Raw genomic sequence first — 20,166 nt, 5'->3', positions numbered from 1 at the left:
CAGCAAAGATCACCATCATTGCATGACCTCTTGGCCTGCAAAGCAATAAAACATACTGCACTCAGAATCTGCCAGCTGACACAACTACAGGGTACTTGTGTGATGAATGTAATGATTGATTTAAAGCAGTCGTTCTTCACGTCTTATGTGCATATTACAAGGGAGAGGGATATCAGGACAGCCCTCCCAGCCAGCTGAGAGAGACAGACAAAAAAGTAAGAAAGAGAACAAAAGAAAAAGGCCAACAGAGGGCCAAACAAACAGAGGGACAGATGGTGACTGCAAACCCCAAATCTTTGTTAAGTTCCCTGTGCCTATCAGACCCTCAGAGAATGAAAGGACTGGATAAGAAGAGGCATAACATCTTCCTTCTGATCGTGTTCTTTTCCATTCTCTGCTGTTAGATTAATGAGTTTAATGGCTCATACCATAGAAAACCACAGTGAGGGCTGGGGGAAGCTAATCAAGACACTTCTTTCTCAGAGTTCAGTAAGGAAACTTAGAAGGAAGATGCTTACTCACAAAAGAACAGCCTATAACCTCTGACAATTTCTGAAAGCTTACTAAACATGTAAAATACTGGGGAGGGGTGGGGTGGAGAGGAAAATGGAAGGATCTCAACTGACTGCAGCGGTCACTGATCTGCTCTTCCTGACAGCTGCAACAGCCCATGACAGCCAGAGATGGGCCTCTTGAAAATCAAGAATAAAAACTTTCATGGTTGTGATGCATGTGAACACGGTACCACCCATATGCACACGTGTAGCTTACAACAAAATACTTAGAAACAGTATTTTCTTCCTCATCCATGTGATGCCAGAGAAGGATGTGAATCAGCACGCTAAAAACCCTAAAACAGAGTTAATGCAATTACCAAGAATGTGAATTAAGATTTTTCTGTCCTTTAAGGTTGCACAAAACATCAAACAGAACCTGCTTCACAGGCCACTGTCAGTTCAGGTGGAACTGGAGAGACCAGCACACTTGCTCTGTCCACACAGATGATACAAGACTTCCAGGTTCCTGCCATGATGGGTTGCCAGCTGTTTTACCCAAAGACACTACGAATGTTAGCTTGTCTCTGTCTCTTCCTCTTCTCTATCACATGCCGATATTCATGGCAGGGAAAAACATGACTGGTAAAATTGAGTAAGATTAATGTAGTAAAAGCCCTGCCTGACCAGGCTTTCCCCAAAGAGGAAATTACATAAAACAAGCTATGTTTGTCACAGCATTTTTAGCCACACAGCAGCAAACCAGGTGAATCAAGAATAAATTAAAAATTAAATTGATTTCTGTTCTTTTACGCAAGTTAAAGAAATGGGTTCTTTTTCATTACCAAAGTATAATTCACCTTAACTAACACCACACACAGAGCACATTTAATTGACTAATGTGAACTACTAGACTATGAGAAAAGTAGTAAGTTGCGAGGAGTTTCCACCTGTGTTTTAAATTAGTGTGTAAGACAGTCTGAAAAACACTTCTGTCTAGCTAGTAATAGTATTCGCATGTGCTCTGTGGGACAGGCCAAGCAGCGTGCTTCCAAATTGGTTCAGGAGTCTTAGTCCAGCTTTGGAGATGGAGTGAGTTTAATAATGACTGGACAACCTGGGTGGAGCTCAACACTGATTCTCTCTAACTGGATCCACATTCAGTATAACTTAACTTATGGGAAAACGACAAAACCCTCAGACTCAAATACCCTTTTTCACAATGCTGAAAGAACACTCCCCACACTACCTGATCCGACTTAATTTTATTCACAAACAAAAACTAGGAAATATATTACTAGCGGATTTTGCATTCCCTTTAATCCCCTTACAAGGTATTTCAACAGCTAGCCCTAGATCCTAAATTATCTAAGGACCTCGCCAGAATGTAATCGCTACCTTTGCATTTGTCCAATCAGACACAGCTTTGTGTGATCACATTATGTTATGTTTGAGAGTATGAAAAAGCAGAATATGTGGTCAGGAAGTCTTGTTCATGAAACACTCTGCAGTGAAGCAGGAGCACCGAGTTGCTAACTTCACAACATAGAAAACTATATTTTCCCCTTATACAGCCTTACATGCAGTAACTGCATACTGTCTGAGGCACTGGTACAATACAAACAGCAACACCACCAAGCAGTTTTGAACAATCTCCAATGCTAAGCTTTTTTCAAAGTTCTTTATTTTTGTGCTCATGTGTATCATTCCTGAAAAAGTACTACAAAGTGCAGGAAAGGACGGATAGTGAGTCTTTGAAGCTGGAACACAAACCCAGTAATGTATAGCCAAGCATCCCATTCAGGAGCAGAGGTCTACAGATCATACACCGTGAGTCACCACACTGTGCGTTCTTTGTGATACCCCCTGAAATAGGTCTTGCAGACATCTGTACTGAACACGATTATTATATGGAGTCATTTGTAGAAAACCTAAGGTGAATTACTTTGCCTAAAGTCATTCAGTTCATTGGCATCAAAAGGAGAAATAGATATATACATCCCGATTCCTAGTTGCAGGTGCACCCAACATCCTACCTGTCCCTTTGACACTACTGTACAAGAATTATAAGGCTGCAGGAGCAAGAGCTTTGCTTCATCACAACGGAGCATCATGTAGTAAAACTGTGTTGCTCCAGGCACATAAGAATCCATGCAGTCCAGGTTTCCCCTGGATGTGTGTCCTGTGGTTGACTGTAAACTCACCTGAAGTTTATTCTAAAGTTCTAGGGCCTTTCTACAGGGAGATTCCCTGTGTCTAACAAATCACAAGCTCTCTTTCAATGTCATTATTTATTGACTCTCCTTCCTTTACCTGGCTAGTGTTTACTCTTTTAGTTGTCTTTGGCACCTGTCTTTCTGTCATACTTGATTTAAATAACCCAGGCTACTACAGAAAACATATGGATAAACTCATATACACTGAAATTAGCTTTATGAGAGCATATGTGATCGGGAACAAGACCAAAATAATCTTCAATCCTTTTAGGAGGTGAAAGACAGCATCCATAAAATCTCTGAACAGCAACTGTTAATACCACAGTATCACAAGCCCAGCCCCTGCAGTTACCAAAGGAATTTCCTGGGAGCTGATCAGCTTTCTTCCTCTCCTCTGAAATCAGATGGGAACATCCTTGAAGCAAATATATCATTGTAGGAAACAATTTAGGAAAAGGGCAAAGGGGAAGAGAGAATGACTTATGTAATTTAGATAATACACTCAGTGTAAGTGAGCTTGTGGTTGCTATTCAAAGCTATGCAGTGGCAGAAGACTCAATTTTCAGATCTAACGTCTCCTCTGGTAGCAGTGCTGGAGAAGCATTAGGTAGGCCAGCGCCTGGACTTCAGCAGAAAGGAGAGAAAAACCTGCATAGCACGAGGGTGATTTCTCAAGTCAGCTGAGGCATAGCTACCAGCTATTCACAGTTCTACACCTCGGAGGATCTTACAGCTGAAGAATCCAGCCTAGCCTGAACACAGCCAGCAACTCCAGGGGCTGTAAGATCGTGCCTTAACATCCTATATTGTGCATGCAATGCCATCCTCCCTAAAAAAGAGGAATACAGAATATGGAAAATTATTTGGCAGTTGGTATTCAGCAGCTGAGAAGAGGATAACTGGACTAAGCCAGGCTGAATAGCAGGAATACTAGTGAACTAATGAAAACTTTTCTAACAGTATGTAAAAACCAAAAAAACCCAACCCAAAACCTACCTGCTGGTAATGGTCAAATGGAATTCTACTAGTTCAGGGAAAAAAAATATTACTAATGCCAGTGTGCATTACAGTTTTAGGGGAAGTAGGTCCTTTTAGATGAATCTGATTTCATTCTGTAATAGTTGGGTAAAATATCTTAGTTAAAGGCCATCAGGGAGCAATCCATGAACAGAGATATTTTGCAGAGAGGATCTGTGAGGTCATACAACACAACTGGAAGGGAAGCCTCACAGGACTCTACACAGAGCCACCTACTTCACTGAGGACCATCACCCAGCTAAGGATGCAGAAGCTCCATAGTTGTCCCTCCAGACCTTACACAGAGCTGCACTGTTTCATTTGGAAAAAGTGGAAGTCCAAAGGGAACCCTCCAGGACATGCAGGAAAGTTCCTTCACTGTAAGTAAGGACTGCCATGCCAAAACAAACATGACAGCAGAAGAGTTCAGAGCCACTGTCTCAGCAACAGTCAGCAGGAGAAAATTTGCTAAAAAACAGGAAAGGCAGATGAGACGGAGGAATTGTTAGGGAGGAAAAATGATTTGTCTAAACCATAATCTTCAACTTTCATAGAAACCCATCAAAAGTTAAGCTAAGTAAAGAACAGCATCTTGTGCAGACCACTGAGCAGAAACACTCTCCCAGAAGCATGCAGATCTGGCACACAGATGTGTGATCTCGTACACGTTGGCCCAAACCTTTGCAGTTAACTTACTTTGTCTCCACTGTTACAGATGTGAAACACTGTGTTTTTTCTACGACAGCAAAGTCCTGACGGTATCTGTGAAGAACTATGAAAAGCAATCCAAGTCACTAGGTGTACCTGTTCCTACAGCCACACTATTGCAATGTGGCTGGACTGACCATCCCCTGTGATCCTACACTAATCTCTCTGAACTGATCTTTCTAATGTTGCTAAACAACATGGTATTTCGGCAGCATGGAAGAAGATCCAGAAACTGCTGGCGGCGGCCATTCTATCTATACGTGCCATACGGGTCTCAGAGCAATTTACGTTGCTTATGTCTAGCCACTGTAATTTGAAAGGCACAAACACTGAACCTACAGTGGATTACTGGAGGAGCTCAGTCAATTTCCTGTTTATGCCACTGAACTTCTCAATATTTTCAAGAAGAGGGAGAATTAAAAAACAAAACAATAGCTAATGTATTTGCACATTTAAAGTACTCTTCCACGACCTTTTAAAACAGAGAATTTTTTGTCATGTCACTGCCAAAATACAGCAGTATGAACATTTATGTAGGTGAACTAAAACAATCCAAAACTATTGAGCTTCTCTGCAAGCTGATGTTCTACACCAAGTTCTATATTGTTTTACACTCAGTTTAGTGCCATTGCACTCTTCAGGTTACACAAAGTTTATACCAGTTCACAGTTTCAGAAGAGAAAACGTACATAGTGACATTTGCTTTAAACTAACGTAGGTTTATTCCAAGAGTACAAGTGACTTTTTGTTACATGGAACACTGTATTTCTAACTTACACAAAAGCAGCTCCCTTACGTGGGTTATAAAGCATGGAACCACTGAAGCTGCATGTGACATGGGACTAACAAAACCACTTAATTCAAAACAGGTAGTACTTCTCCATCACAACTGATGGACAGACATGCTTTATTCAAGTCCTCACATTTAAACTACAAACTTAAAAGTAAACTTAAAACCACAAAAAATAATTTGAAAGACCAGATCTGCAAACATTAATCCAGTGGCTGCATTCCCAGAACAGTAAATGTGCACATACCACTTTTGTAAAAACTTGCACTAGTTTCAGCTAAATCTGAGCTCTTCAATCCTTCTGGCTTTCCCCCCACTTGAAAAACTGCCAGTCCTTCCACTGGGATATACCAAATGCAGACTACTGTGGACACAGGCATCACATGCCTATGAAGACCTTGCTTTAAGACTAAAACCTGATGAGTACATTGCTGCACAGCTATGTTGCCTAGATTTGAAACTGGCCCACTATTGAAATGCCCGACTGACCAACGAAAGACAAAATAAGGTTTGGGCTCCTTTTACTGTTTTATACACTTTGCTTCACAGAACAGCATGCAACAGCCTGTGCCTTGTGCTTCTATATATAGGCCCCTGGTACAAAGAAAAACGGAAAGTGAAGACTGAGCTTCTCACTCAAAACCCAAAATTTGTTGAATCTTGAATAAGACTAGGTTTTATAATTTTATAATTTTATTTACCCTCTTTTTCTTCTTTTCATAAAGGTTGTAATTTAAAAACAAGTTTGTTTTTTTTTTAAAGTCTCTACTGATATTTAAGCAGAAGGAGTTTAAATCAGGCAAACTGGTCCATTAGAATATAATACAGTTACTATCAATCCACAGTGGAAGAATGCCTGCTAATGATCTATTCTATGAAAACCTACCATCAGTAATGTGTATTGTTGATTGACAACGCCTTATTTGTGGATTTTCATTGTCCTGTGGATACATGCATGAAATACAAAAAGCTTCAGTTTCGTGACTTCCAAGAGGTAAGGAGGAAGGGGAAAACAGTGATAGTTTAGGGCCAGAATCTAGGAAGAAGCACATTTTTTGTAGTATCTATCTTCAGGTTTCCTCCCTGAAGTCATGCAATTTATTATATTGATAAATTTATCAATTTATCACTTCAGAGCACATAAATTGGTAACATGGGGACTCAAAAAAAAAAAAAATTTAAAACTTTCCAGCTCCAGTCTTTTAGCATTAGTCGCAGTGAGGAGCTGCAACATACTCCACGCTTGCACGGTACCGGCAGAGCGTCCTCTGGAGAATTACAACGGCTACTTCACTGCAGAAGGGGCCAGGCAAGCAAGTTACAACAGGCTGGCTCTTGGATGCCTTCAGAGTCAGCAGGGAGAAATGCAGACCCTGCCCACACTCTCCGCATAGCCTCCTGCGCCGAAGGACCTGGCCTTCTACACTTGATGACTAACCTTCAAACCACTTGAGCTGTGGGTGCCTCCCCTCACTCTTGAGGAAAGTTTGCTGCTCCCCTAGCATACCTGTTGAGAAAGAGCCGTCAGGTTGTAAGTGGAGCTCTGCCCACAGCTGGCTGCGTGAACCTCCACAGGCAGTGAGCAGGGACAGCTGGTGAGGACATGGGGTGGGGAGGAAGGAAGCCTTCCATGGGTGTTGAATACATCTGCTGTAGACCAACCCACCCCTTCGGAATTAAATCCACATCCTCTACTGTCCCAGACACAAAATCGTGTATGTCCTTACTCAGGCCTGGTTACTTTGTTGGAAAAAAAATGGCACAGGGAAAGACGCGGTTCTTGCAGAGGACCGAGCAAGGACTGAAAATGGATTAGTCACGCTTTCCCAACAAGGTCAAAAAAGCAGTATTACCAAATTTCCTCTAAAAACCACCTCTTTTAAACAAAAATGTTATAATGAAACAAATTAAAAATCAATACCAACATTTCTTAAAACACAGCATTTCTTTTAATTTTCAGAGGAGGACAAGAGGGGAAAGCCAAATTATTTATATATATGTTATATGTGTGTATATAGATGTTATCTATATACACACACTGTACCTTCTTTAAGAGGATAAGTAACATCCTAGAGAAAGCTTCCCCCAGTCTGAGAGGAAATCAAAATTTGACTAGAAGTCTTTGTCAATCCCATCCCATTCCACTAATATGGTTACATTTCTTTAAGAAGACTATACTTCTTGTACTGTATGTTCTTCCAGTGTTTTGCTTTCACCTACACATTTTGCTCTCTCAAGCAATAGCTTCAGACTTGTATTTTTCCACTATGAACTGACATCAACCCAAAACCTGCCCTTTAACTATTCAAGGGCATGTAGGCACAAAAAAAATATTGTCTTCGTAAGCGGGCTGGGCGTGGTATTTGAATGTTGTACATTCCTTCAGTTAATTGAAAATTATCTCCCTCTTTTCAAAGGTTCAGTAAACAAATGGCTTGGCAAAAAGACATTGAGAAATAAGCCAGGAATACCTATTTCAACCAACTTTTATTTCAAGTATGCCATTAATATATATGTTGATATGCAATAGAATTTCTGACGCTGTAAGTCAATGTCCTCCTTTAAAAAGAAGGGGAGGAAAAATCAGAAAGTAGGGCACTCCCAAAACCTAAAGACCTTGGCAGTGAGCCACAATGAAGATCTATATGTACAGCTTTACTAACCTGAGTGAAATCATCACAAAATTAAGACCCAGATCAATACAAAGTAACAGAAATTCCTTCTCCACTCCCAACTTTTTTTTTTCTCTCCAAAAGACCCATTCATGGCAACCATATTCATTCTCCAAGACATGTCTTGTCTACTACTGACATACAATTGTTCCATAGCACAGGTTTGGGGAAATTTCTGAGCTTCTATCAATACTCTTATTATTTCATTTATTTACTGAGGTACACTTACCTGGAAAACAATTCTCTATAATATTCATAAAACTGCATACACATTCAGAGACACTAAATACATCGTTTCAGGAGTTCTTAAAATAATACCAACTGGATTACTCAGAATTCAGCTGAACATTAAGAAAAAAATGTTTATATACTGAGATATGCCAACTTTGAAACAGCCTGTTTCCTCCAAACTGAAAAAGAATAACCTTATTTTTAGGGCTTTCAATATTGATTCTTAAGCCTCCTTTTTATGCAACCATGCAACAGATTTTCAACAAATTTCAACATTTGCTATAAGCTCTTGAAAGTAGTATCTCAGATACTTTTTACCTTGTCTTTTGTTATGTTCATGCATTTGCTCCTTAAAACTTGAGACAATCTGCTTTTCAGTTGAAAGAGATGGAGATTTTCAGGATAACAGAAAAGCACACAACAGAGAACGGTTAATTTCAGCTAAGCGTTGTTGGCACATCTGACCACATTTTTCCCAACACCATGAATACAAAAAAATGTATTTGCATACGGCAGTAAGAGCAGCCCCGCGCGCTCCAGCTCGCGGGAGCCAGCCCGGCTCTCTCATCTGCCATCACACAATAGGCAGGGACTGCGAATACAAGTTGTTCTCTGTGCTAAAATGTCAGTGTCGTCTGGTCCAGACTTTAAGATGCAGGCACGCCTGTTTGTCTATAGGGCTGAGGAAAGAATTTTCTTAATAGTTCTACTTTAAATGGTCAATGGGGAACGCTTCCCATGATGCACTGAGTCCTCACTATACCCTTTTGGCTGGGCAGCACAGCCCATCTCTCAAACCTATCGGTTTGTTCGTTCATTTGGTACAACAAGTTCAGGAGCCTGGAATAAAGTCTTTGTGCTCCCAACAATCTACTTCCAAATTTAATATCAAAGGAAAAAAAAAAAACCCCACTACTATTAAAAAGAAAATACATAGTTCCACTGGCCCCAACGCCAGGTAAAACTACAGCTTTTAAGAAAGGATGTGTCACCCCCAGAGCGGGAGCAGCATACGTGCTGTTCCCTGGAGGTATTAATTAGTTTCTCCACACTACCCTTAAGTGCCAGCCCACTCCTTCCAGGAGCTGCCATGTTGGTGTGATCAGATTAAACGGGATTTTTATTCAAAGTCACGATGCTCCTCGCTGCTCTCTGATCTCAGCACAGAAGGTCAACTGCATAAATAGCGGGCAACTGAAACTGCACAGTTATGACCAGACATCCTGTTTGCTGTGAATTCTATTTTTAATGCCTCTGTGATGTTAATAACAGGAACTCCTGGTTTAACCAGTTTGCTTTTCTTTATAATTTATCCTGCAGTTAGTTAATCCAAAATCACTTTATCAGAGATCCCAGTGTGTACAGATTCTACTTCGCACTGTCAGTTTTAAGGTGTCTTCCCCCCTTCCCCAAGCTCCCCACTCTTGCATTTCAGGAGCTTTCCAGACTGTTCTGAGAAGCAAAGACAGAGGTTTTCACAAAGACTTCAGAAGAGTCCCCCTGTTACCTCATCTTCAAGCAGTGCAGTCAAAGACGACTGTAACATTTGGCTTCTGTATGGGAGCCAAGACATTAGCAAGAATAGGAAACTCAAAACATTTTATGCAGAAATTTCCTAATGAAACTAGGCAGGAGGCCATGAAGGTTGGGAATTGCTGCGCACGCACTGGGAGACAGATATTCCCGTCCGGGACAAAGCCTTTCTTAGGAAGGACAGGTACTCCTTCCCCAAAAACTTACAGCATGGATCGCATCTAAACTCAGGCTCACCTCCCATACTGGCTTTCCTTAAACTATTTCTTCCTTCTCTTTGAGGTAACAAGCAGGCATCTCTCAGCCCTCTCCCAGTAACTTATGGTGTGACTGTAAATATTCCCTACTTCTTAGTGGATGCTCCCTCTTACACACACTTCAAGCTTAGCAGCTCCATTGAAAGGCAATCAGCCGTCTCTTGCCCTCCCCCAGTTTACCAACCAGCATGTCAACTGACCTAGCAATGGTTTTAATTTTAAAGGAGCTTTTTGACTAAGCATTCCCATTGCCTGGCTTATACACAACACATTCAGTCCTTAGATCTTGCTCAGTTCAAACATATCTTCTCTCCCTGTATGGACTGCAGATTTCCAGAATGAATGCTAAACATTAAAAAAACCTGAAATAAATAATTAAAACAAAACCCTCAGAGTAAATAGTGGAAAACTTGATCTTCTTTCTTTCCAGGGTGAATGCCTTTAAAGCCTGCAAATGATAGAAGGCTGGGAGAACTAGCATCAACTCAGAGCCTCAGATGTTGACATGTATCTTCAAATCTGTCCTATCCTTGGCTTTTGCTGAAACAATCAAAAAAGGATTTTAAGCAACACCAACTCTCTTGTTAGCTGTTTTAGGAGCCATTCTTACTGAGAAGGAATAAGGAGTGTCTTACCTCACTGAAAACACCCGGCAACCTTTAGATATAGCCAATTTTTAGCTATTGCAAATCTTGTCCATTCTTAAGAAAACAAAAGGCTCTATACAGCCACTGTTCTCCCCAGAAACCCTGTCCAGTTATCAAAACTGTCAGCATACTGTCAAAACATTTAATCTGGGTAAACATTTAGGAGTTGCTGTATTGAAAGAAAGAAGACAAGTGGAGTTGCTCCATACAGAAAGATGTATTAGCTTCCCACTGATTCAATTAAAAAGAACAAAACAAGCAGACATTAAACCTTTTATCTTCTCCCTCTTTTTTTTATAGGCAAACTGGGGGAAAAAAAAAAGAGATTAATAGAGGTTTAAAACAGGTAAAAGACAGGTATTCATTACAGTAGTGTATCTATAAAAATTTTCTGGTTAGAAATGGATTTTCACCCTGATGACAGCCTTTTTTTGCAAAAGGAGGAAATAAAGAGGTTGCCGAAACCAAAGTCTTCCCTACAATGTAATGAGGAAAATGAAAGTAGGGAACATGGTAAGAAACCAATGTGAAAATGCAGGCAGACTGGATATGATGCAAGACAGAAAACTAAAATGAAAAGGACTGCATTTGCTATATGGTATTGTGGAGAGACTGACTTAAGAATTGTGTCACGCTTCCTTTCATTTCCCTTTAAGCACCCAGCACTGCTAACCCTGACACTAGCAAGTGACTAATCCAGCAGGAACCATGGAGAAGACTCAGGTGTAGATGGGTGACTGACTGCCACTGTTTTCTCTAATCACACATCAATCTAAACTTGTCAAATATATGGTAATTCCCAAAGCACAGCACAATTCTGAGTTGGAAAAAAACCAAAAAAAGTGGTGTGGTGATGGGTCATTTCAAAGTTTAATAGAAATTTCTGCCTGAAGTGGCATGGGACAACATTTATTTCATGATTCTCATTAACAACATAACCCAAAATACTGGCAGAAATAGCTGCAGCACCCTCCTATAAAGAATAACAGCAATATAGATACAAAGCATGCCAACGAAACAAATGGGAAGTCCATTTGGCCATTGCCATATCATGGAATACATTTGCTAAAGAATTTTAAAAATACAACTGAAGTCTAAACAGAAAAAAAATGCCCAAACCCCAAAACATTGTCTGGTTGAAATACATGGGATAACTGTATGAAGCTTCAGGTGTTTAGAAAAAAGGGTGAATCCTCAAACAAATTAATCTTGGGCAAAGAAGTTTGAGGGGGTTGTTTTTTATTTTTCAGATTTAACAACTTCTATATTTTTTTAGGTATGTCCCTTCAAGTCCCATAAATAAGAGCCTTTTGTATTCTGAATATATTTTTGACCCAACAAAGAAAACATACATAAAAGCGATTTGCATCCCAGTTGCCTGTTCTGTCAGTCACATGCTTCATAAAAACTTCAAGTAATTCTTGTCTTGTAACCATGCCTAATTTAATATGAAAGTCAGAATTTCAGCTCAAACCCTCAGGGGAACTCAGCTGGATTTACTGTTAAATCTTTGCCAGTGCTTTGGAAAGAGTCTGCGTTGCAAAACACCCACCCAGTCCACTCTTAACTAAGCCAAGATGGCAATAAATTCAATAAACTGGAAAAAAACCCCACTTACACTATATGCTAGCTTCCAGAATATGAAGGATATCCTTGTACAGGCATCTTTAACTTGACATTCCCTCCATGTAGCTTTTCATTCCCATCTCCTAACTTTAAAAGCAAATGCAACATAATTAAGTAGCCAAGTTCTCCTTACCTGTAACTTAAAGCAACTTTACTTCTATGTCCAGTTTTGGAGTGTTTTACAGGCCAACAGTAGGGCTATTTATAATATGCCCACAGGAGAACAGAAGCCTCCCCAGTGGAAAATGCAGGTACTGGCCAGGGAGGGGGAACACAAAGAGAAAAACTCAAGCTTCAACCTTCCTTCTACAATTCCTTTCTGATGCCTAGCCAGACCTCCTCAGGCAACATGTGAGTAGCAATGAGCATTACAAAATCTCAAGGATATTTTTTGTGTTGATAACACTTCATGGTTTGGTTGCTTCCCATTTTGTGACTTACAAATCTATAAAAACTGTAACTATAATCAGAATCACTATAATGAGAGTGATGGTAGATTGATCCAACTTTTCTCACTTTCCATTTTTTTCTCTGTGTAATTAATATTGAGCTATTTTTGTTTTTTTAAATCTGTAGGTGAGTAATCCAGAGTTCATGTTTCTGTGTCCATAATCAAGTTTTCCTAAACTTTAAAAGATACTCACAATGTTATGGCCAAGTAAAACTCACATAATAGTTTTCAAAAGTAACTCTTGTCCATAGCAGATATTGTTGAGTCACAAAGGATTTTTCTCCTGTCATGAAAAGACATTTTTAAAACATTTTAATCATTTGGCTTATTCTAAGATTTGAGGGTAATAAAAACATTCAGATGAAGATGACTCAGGAAGAGGTAAGCTGAAAGACACTAGCTTTTTATTGATGAAAGGAATACAGTCAAACACTGGCTAGTGTATGATTTGGAAACATCAAGTCGTACTGCAAGACAAGTATGGGTAGCACAAGGAACAATTAACAATTCCCTTACTTAAAACCATCAGTCATTGCTCTGACACCAGCAACAACAAACAGAACTCCCTGAAGTCTACAAGTCACTACATCTACCAATCTCAGTACCTTTTACAAATATTAACTTAGCGTGACAAGTAACAAAACACTTACATTACAAAGATGCAGAACTTGAAGCTGCTTACCCTCTCTACATAGCACAGCTTGTTTGTGTGGTAGAAGAAAGGATATGAAGTTTCAGTAATTCTCCAGCATATGCATGCTTAAGACAACATCTCCATAGAAGTTTCCCAGATTTTAATGCTGGAAATGGAATGAGGATCAATGGTAGGGGTTACAGAGACACACTGATACACCCAATTTCTCTTTAGTTTAAAAAGAGAGACACATCAACTAAAGCAGCAGCAGCGCGCCATGACCTAGGTGTAAAGATGCATTGAGATCAATAGCTCACTTCTCAGATGAATGCTGAGATGGAAAATAAGTAGGTTATAAGCTAAGAAGGAAACCAGAATTCCTTCACTCCTAATTGCTCAGCCATCATTCTGTCACAACAAATGTGATGTCATAAAGACAACACAATCATAGAGCAAGAAAGTGGTCTTTTAGGCATGATGATCTCACTAGACTTCAATAAATCAAACCACTTACTGTGTTTGATTTAGACCCACAATGAGAAGAATCATGGATACATTGGGGAGCACTTTCTTCTGTACCCAAACAGTTCAAGTCTGACAATCCAATATAAATGGAAGTTTCTGAGTACTTTCTTTAAAAAAAAACACAGGCACCCAAAATAAAGCAAAAAATTGCAAGCATATGGCACTGTGGAAGAGTAAACAATATTGCTTTTAGGCCTAGCCAAGGGATTAATGTTACATGAGGAAATCAAGGTTGACTTTTAAAAATCTAAAAATAATTCTAAGAATGCTTCCTGTCTCAATGCCTGGACAAGAGAAAACAAATGAAAAGACTTAGTGTCTACACGCCATCTAGGTCACTGGTATTACACAACCTCCCTTTTTAAAAACACTTCAAACAAATTCCTATACCGGACATTCACAGGCTTCAATTGATTAAAAACAAGTGCAAGATATGAAATACACCCTGGAAGTACAAAATGGCTTGTTTTCAGAAAAAGTCCCTATGTCCCTGACAAGCCATAAGAGAATCTGATAAACTGAGCAGATACTTTTAATTAAATATAACTCATTAAGTATTTACTTACATGCCCCTTCATACCAGAAGGCTAGATCACTACACAGGACATTCACACAAGATACTCAACTCTGTATTTCTGTCTTGACATAGTTGCAACACAACACACATCATTAGGATAAGCAAACCTCTATAGTAAAGAATTACGCACGCAATTGTTCTTTATCATACATTCCAGCTCTGCACTACTTCCAGCTTACTAAGACAGGAGCAGACTTGTCCGTCATACCTCTTTCCATGCTTGCTGACACAACATACAGGCACATTTCTGGCTTCTAAACGAAGTATCATGCCCCCAACACCTTGTCATACCATGCCTGAAAGTTTCACCATCAAAACTATTTGCACTGAAAAAACATGATTTAGCAAGCTTTTATGAATTATTCTACTCTCCCTTTGCATTAAAAGTTACAGGACTGCATACACTCACTTAGTCAAAAGACAAAAACCTAAATAGCTGTCCATTAAATTATTACCCATTAAAATACAGTCAAAGCCAACACTTACATTTGATACTTACAATCAGAAACCACTAACCATAGACTTAATTAATTACTAGAAAGATTGTTATATATAAATATTGATAAAACGAATCCTCCCATGCTCAAGTTCATCTTTTCAGTTACACTGCTATATGCACCGGGCCTTCCGCAGTCAGCACTAGTTTCTGTTCCCATCTCTGCTGCAGGTTAAAATACCACCAGCCTGTCCACACTTTGGCGTATAGAGCACTAGCCGCTTCATGGAACATGGTCTGGCTTAATTGTTTGGTATTCACAACACAGAGAGCCCTCAGGTAAAGGTTTGTGTTAGGGCATCAAACTTGAAGACTTCAGTCCATTTCCTTGCCCTGTCCAACTTTCTCAGCTATCTTTGTACAAGCTACCTAGGATCTCCATGCCTTGGTTTACCATCTGTAAAATCATGATCAACATTCTAATTTCAATTCTGAAGGACAGAGAATTTCAAGGGAGATTTTACGTATTTTTGAGGTATCTCATGCAATGAAATGCATTTGTTATAATTGTCCTTAAATGAAAAAAAGCACTTTGCAATCCTTTAGTAGAAGACACTTTGTAAACACACAGTTGCATTGAAACTGTACATCCACACTAGTAGGTGGCATGTTCTAAGATGTCTAGAATCTCTCAGCAACACCTTTGTATTTTATACAACTCAATCCTGCAACTTCGAGCTGCTTTAAAATTAGGAGCAATGCATGTAATATAAGAAAAGCATTTTGTTGTCACTTAAGTTTCCTCTCCTGTGCTGATAAACAAGCCTGCTAGTTTTTTCAAAGAAAAGCAAATGTTTAATTCCTTGAAAAATATTGCAGATGTTACAAAATAAGAGGGTATATTAAAACAAAAGTATGGTACATTAATTATTTAGACTGGAAAAAGTTTTAAAATGCATCTTCTGTTCACATATCCACATCTATAAAACCAAATAAGCTGAAATCACCTTCCCTGGCTTCCTAGTCTCTTCAAGCAATCATTTCTCCTAAATATGAATGCCTGTGTTTCTTCTGCTCCACAAAAGATAACATAAAAATTTTTTTACTTCCTTCTATTTCTTTGTAAACATTTGAAAACCTAAGAGGCTTACTCAGGGTAACACCTGTTGTCAAAGAACAGGTCATATTTATCAAGCCACGATGAAAGTGAATTTGGGTGGCAAACTTAGAATTCCATCTTGTGGGTTTTTCACACTGTAACCTGGCATATGCTCTGAAGGGCACCTGCTTTTGCTTTAACAAGCAAAAAAGACGAGGGGAAATTGAAGGACATAGAAGGAATTTCAGCCTAGGACAAATAAATTCTACAATTATCCTCCCTCAAATATTATCCCCCCCCCCCAATGGTTTAATCTATATTGTAAAATATATTAAAAAAATTTCACACCACATCTCCCAGTAAAAAGCACTCTGGGTAATTAGGAGATGTCAAATCTCCTCTTCAATCAGAGAAGCAGTCACTTGAAAGAAGATCTTGAGGATGAATGACTAAGGCCTCGTTCAGCAAAGCATTTAAATATATGAGTAGCTTCACTGAATTTGTCAGAAGTAGAGCCAAAACACGGAGAAATCTCTCAGTTTAAACAAAAACAAGACAACCATAGTTACTGCAGACCTTGCACCAAGCTGGTCATCTTTTCTTTGAAATAAACAGGATCTTGAGCATGGAAACATTTAATACTCCCTAGCTTTATTTCATTTCCTTTTGCATGCAATACGGATGAGAGAACATAAGCAAGACATCAGTCTTCCAGGCCAAGCCCTAAGCCCCTTTTTTCTCAGGTATTTGTGTTAGGAGTGAAGAAGGAAACCAACTGTAAGGCAAATTCATTACATGGTTGTTACCACATTTAGAGTGTGCGACCTGAAGACCACATAGGATATAGTTCATAAAACCAAAACATTAGATTCTGTGAGAAGCAAAAGTAATGAAATCCAATTTCTTAGGAACTTGTGTCTCATGACCAAACTGTCTCACAGGCTCAAAGTTTCAACAAAAATGTTTGCTGTGGTTATGACATTCATAACATCTTCCCCCTCACGCATCTGTTAGGATTCCCAGAAATGGTGAAGCTCACACTTCTGCCTTGCCTTTATGTGGGCTTTCCCCATAGCATCTCGTACAGGAACATGGCAGATTTAGAGCATTAACTAATTTCACTAAAAATGCCCAATGGATGCCTGAATTAAAGGCAGAAAAGGGAGAAAGACACATACAGAACAACATAATTGCCTAAGCTTCCTTCCCTCAGCAATTTTTATGGATAAACATAAAAGTTTTTCTTGAAAAATAATTGTTAACTAGAACACAGTTATAGCACAGGGGGACAACAAAATTCCTGTACCTTCTTTATTAAGTAAATTGTCACTGGCAATCATATGTGAATCAAAGCTATGGAAAATTTAAGTATCGGTACCATTCAAGAATGCTGTTCAGATATGGAGACTGCCTGGGTGGAGCTCAATGCAGGGTAAGAACTTAGCTTAATAGAACAAAAAAAGAGCAAGGGAAAATATTTTCAGTTCACTTATCCATAGTGAGATTGCAGTCCAAATAAAACAACAAATAGACAGCTTGTGTCTTACATCTCATCAGATCAAAAATATTTTCTGTATTTATGTAGCATATATATTCACATTTATATAGCATAAATGTCCATGCTAATGTTGAGATACTGTAGTCTAGTTTCAAATGTTGGTATAGGTTTCACAAAACCTGTAAGCGAAGTGTCTGATGAGAGGAACTAGACAATTTTGAGTAGTCACTCAATTTGTGGCCAGAAGAAAAATAACACAAGAAAACATATGCAGCACAAATCAAATGAGTATAGTACAATTTACACACCTTTATGAATTCAACCCTGTCTGTTTAATCAAATCAACAAAGAATTTATCTGCTTTTAACAGCGAGCTACCTTCCTGCTCTGAAAACTCTTCTTGTGGGCTGGAAGGGGAGGAGAGGATGACAGTATTATTGTACTCATGACTACTTTTAGTACTACAGCCATCAAAAAGCAGATTAAACTACCAAAACCTTTTAAACTGGTTTTGTAAAAGGCCTAGCCTTTGCCTTCCGTGCTCATATACTTCTTTAAATAACAATGTCCACGCTCACAGATTTCTATACATGTGCTTTTACTATACAGTATGTGAACATAATCTAAACTGAAAAAAACCACAGAATGAGGACAATAGCTAAGACCGGTCATCAAAAAATTGTGAAGCCTGTTTCTGACAATGCGCAATAAATGTAAGACTGAAATAAAACACATGTAAGACTGAAATAAAGCACGTTTGAGCCAGCAGACCGTTAAACCTCCTTCAGAGTCACTACAGTCAATCACATCAAGAACAACTTGGGGACATTTAAATCAAGTGGATTATTCATCTGCCATGCACAAGTGTATATTCTCAACTAATAAAAAATCCATAGGAAATTTTGCAGAAGAAAATTTATGGAGTGTTTGAATGCAGCATACCACTTCTTTCCAAATGTAGTAAGTTGCTCCAGACAGCCTTCCTTCTGCTCCCAAAACTCACTACATCACCGCTCAGAATTCACTGCATAAACACTGGTGGGGGCAGACATTTGAGAAGTACTAAAAACGAGCAAATGCTTTTTGTTTTTCTGCTATTTTGGGAAGAACAAAACTGTTCTCACATTTTCCATTTCCTGTTTTATTAAAGACAAAAGGTATTTGTAAGCTAAGGTACAAAGGCGCACATTTCAACCACCAAAAATAGGGCTTTGTAACTAGAAACAACGGCAGACTGAAAAAGTTAGCGGCATTAGTAGATCCCAGTAATGGAATTCATCTTGTTGGTATGGTATGATAACATACACAAACATCGCCTCACTAAAATGCCTCCAATGGGACTGATTGCCAAATAGTGCTCCATCACAGGCATGTAACTAATTCTTCCTCCAAATCAGAAGGGAAAAAAACCTCTCCACTAAAACGGCCTTTTTCTTTCCAGCACAAACCTTGTGTTTTACATTAAAGTGACCTTAAGCTTTCACTGCACAGGGTGGCTGCTGGCTTGCACCGCTATAATTAACAATGACGTAATTATCCGTAAACTTTTTCAACACATGGCCATGCTGGCCTGAGTTCTCCTAATTTAGAAACGGTCATCTCAGAGTCTGAAAGGGAAGGGGTGCATCATCATACGCGTGGTGATAAATTGCTTCATTGATCTAAAAACGTGGCCTCAATGTGGCCCCATAGGAACATTCACCCTTTGACAACAAAATAATAATATCCATCTGGGAGACTCAATGTGAAATATGGTATGCAACAACACTTCCTTGCTAATAGAGATGGGTGCTATTAAAAAGGGAACTAAGATACTGACACAACACTACTGCATAAAATACAGCTGATACTGAGGTCAGAACTGGTTTGTTTGTTTTTATACACGGAATGTTTTCTCGTGCTATTAAATGTTTCTTAAGTGAACTTCGAAGCAGCACTATCCTAAAAAATAATAGCTTTTTAGTTGCACAATTACGGTTTCCAAACAATCCACAAATACAGGTATTTTTACAGGAATGGAAAACTAAATGCTGAAAATGTTTAGTTTTAATGGCCTAAAATTATATTCATCTGTATTCACAGGAAAAGTTTTTAAAATGACAGGCTCTGTTTCTCAGATAGCTTAACATTGACTGAAATTCAGCCCTTGTACACAAGGTGGGTATAAAATCTTCTACCGGAATCCCTGTTTGTCAAAGGAATTAAATGTTATCTGTAATCAGTGAAGGGCAGCAAATACATTTACAGGGTTCCTAGAAAGTTCTGCCAGATTAACAGAATTTGGAAAGGTAAGGCACAGCGAATGACTTCACTGAACACTCTGAAGAACGCTTTAGGACTTCTTACCATGTTTCTTCTAGCTGTTAAGCATTATACAGTGCACAAGCTCAAAAGATCTATTTCCGATTTGATCCTTGCTTTGATTCTCAGTTTGGCAGATTTGAGCAAAAACATTAAGTTTGAGGGGGAAAAAAAAAAAGGTAATTAAAGTTTGAAAGTGATGTTAATGCATTATATGTCAATATTCCTCTACCTGAATTAGAAGCATATCATCTTGAATAAATTCCCTAGTTAAATAAAAGCTCTCTTTTACTGTGTTTTATTTTCTTCCCCCTACCTATTTTTTCATTGGACTTCAAAACACTGTCTACTTTAAGTACACCACCACAACTCATTTCAATGAATTACAAGATTTGCTTCCTGTGTTTCAGTTACACTGGTGAATTTGTTGCTAAAGGATGGAAGAGTTACAGCA

General features: G+C 38.9%; 1 protein-coding gene across 1 annotated transcript in view; it reads right to left on the bottom strand.

The window, feature by feature from the left end:
• Positions 1 to 20,166, bottom strand: part of AOPEP (aminopeptidase O (putative)) — a gene marked incomplete at its 5' end in the record, with an annotated part of 191,565 nt that overhangs the window by 52,943 nt on the left and 118,456 nt on the right. The window contains 2 exon segments of the mRNA XM_082012852.1: positions 12,861 to 12,899; positions 12,901 to 12,930. Coding sequence (XP_081868978.1) covers positions 12,861 to 12,899; positions 12,901 to 12,930 — 69 coding nt within the window.

This window comes from Phaethon aethereus (assembly GCF_964289735.1).
Source record: "Phaethon aethereus genome assembly, chromosome: Z".
Taxonomy (NCBI): domain Eukaryota; kingdom Metazoa; phylum Chordata; class Aves; order Phaethontiformes; family Phaethontidae; genus Phaethon; species Phaethon aethereus.
This window is presented reverse-complemented; position numbering and strand designations above follow the sequence as displayed.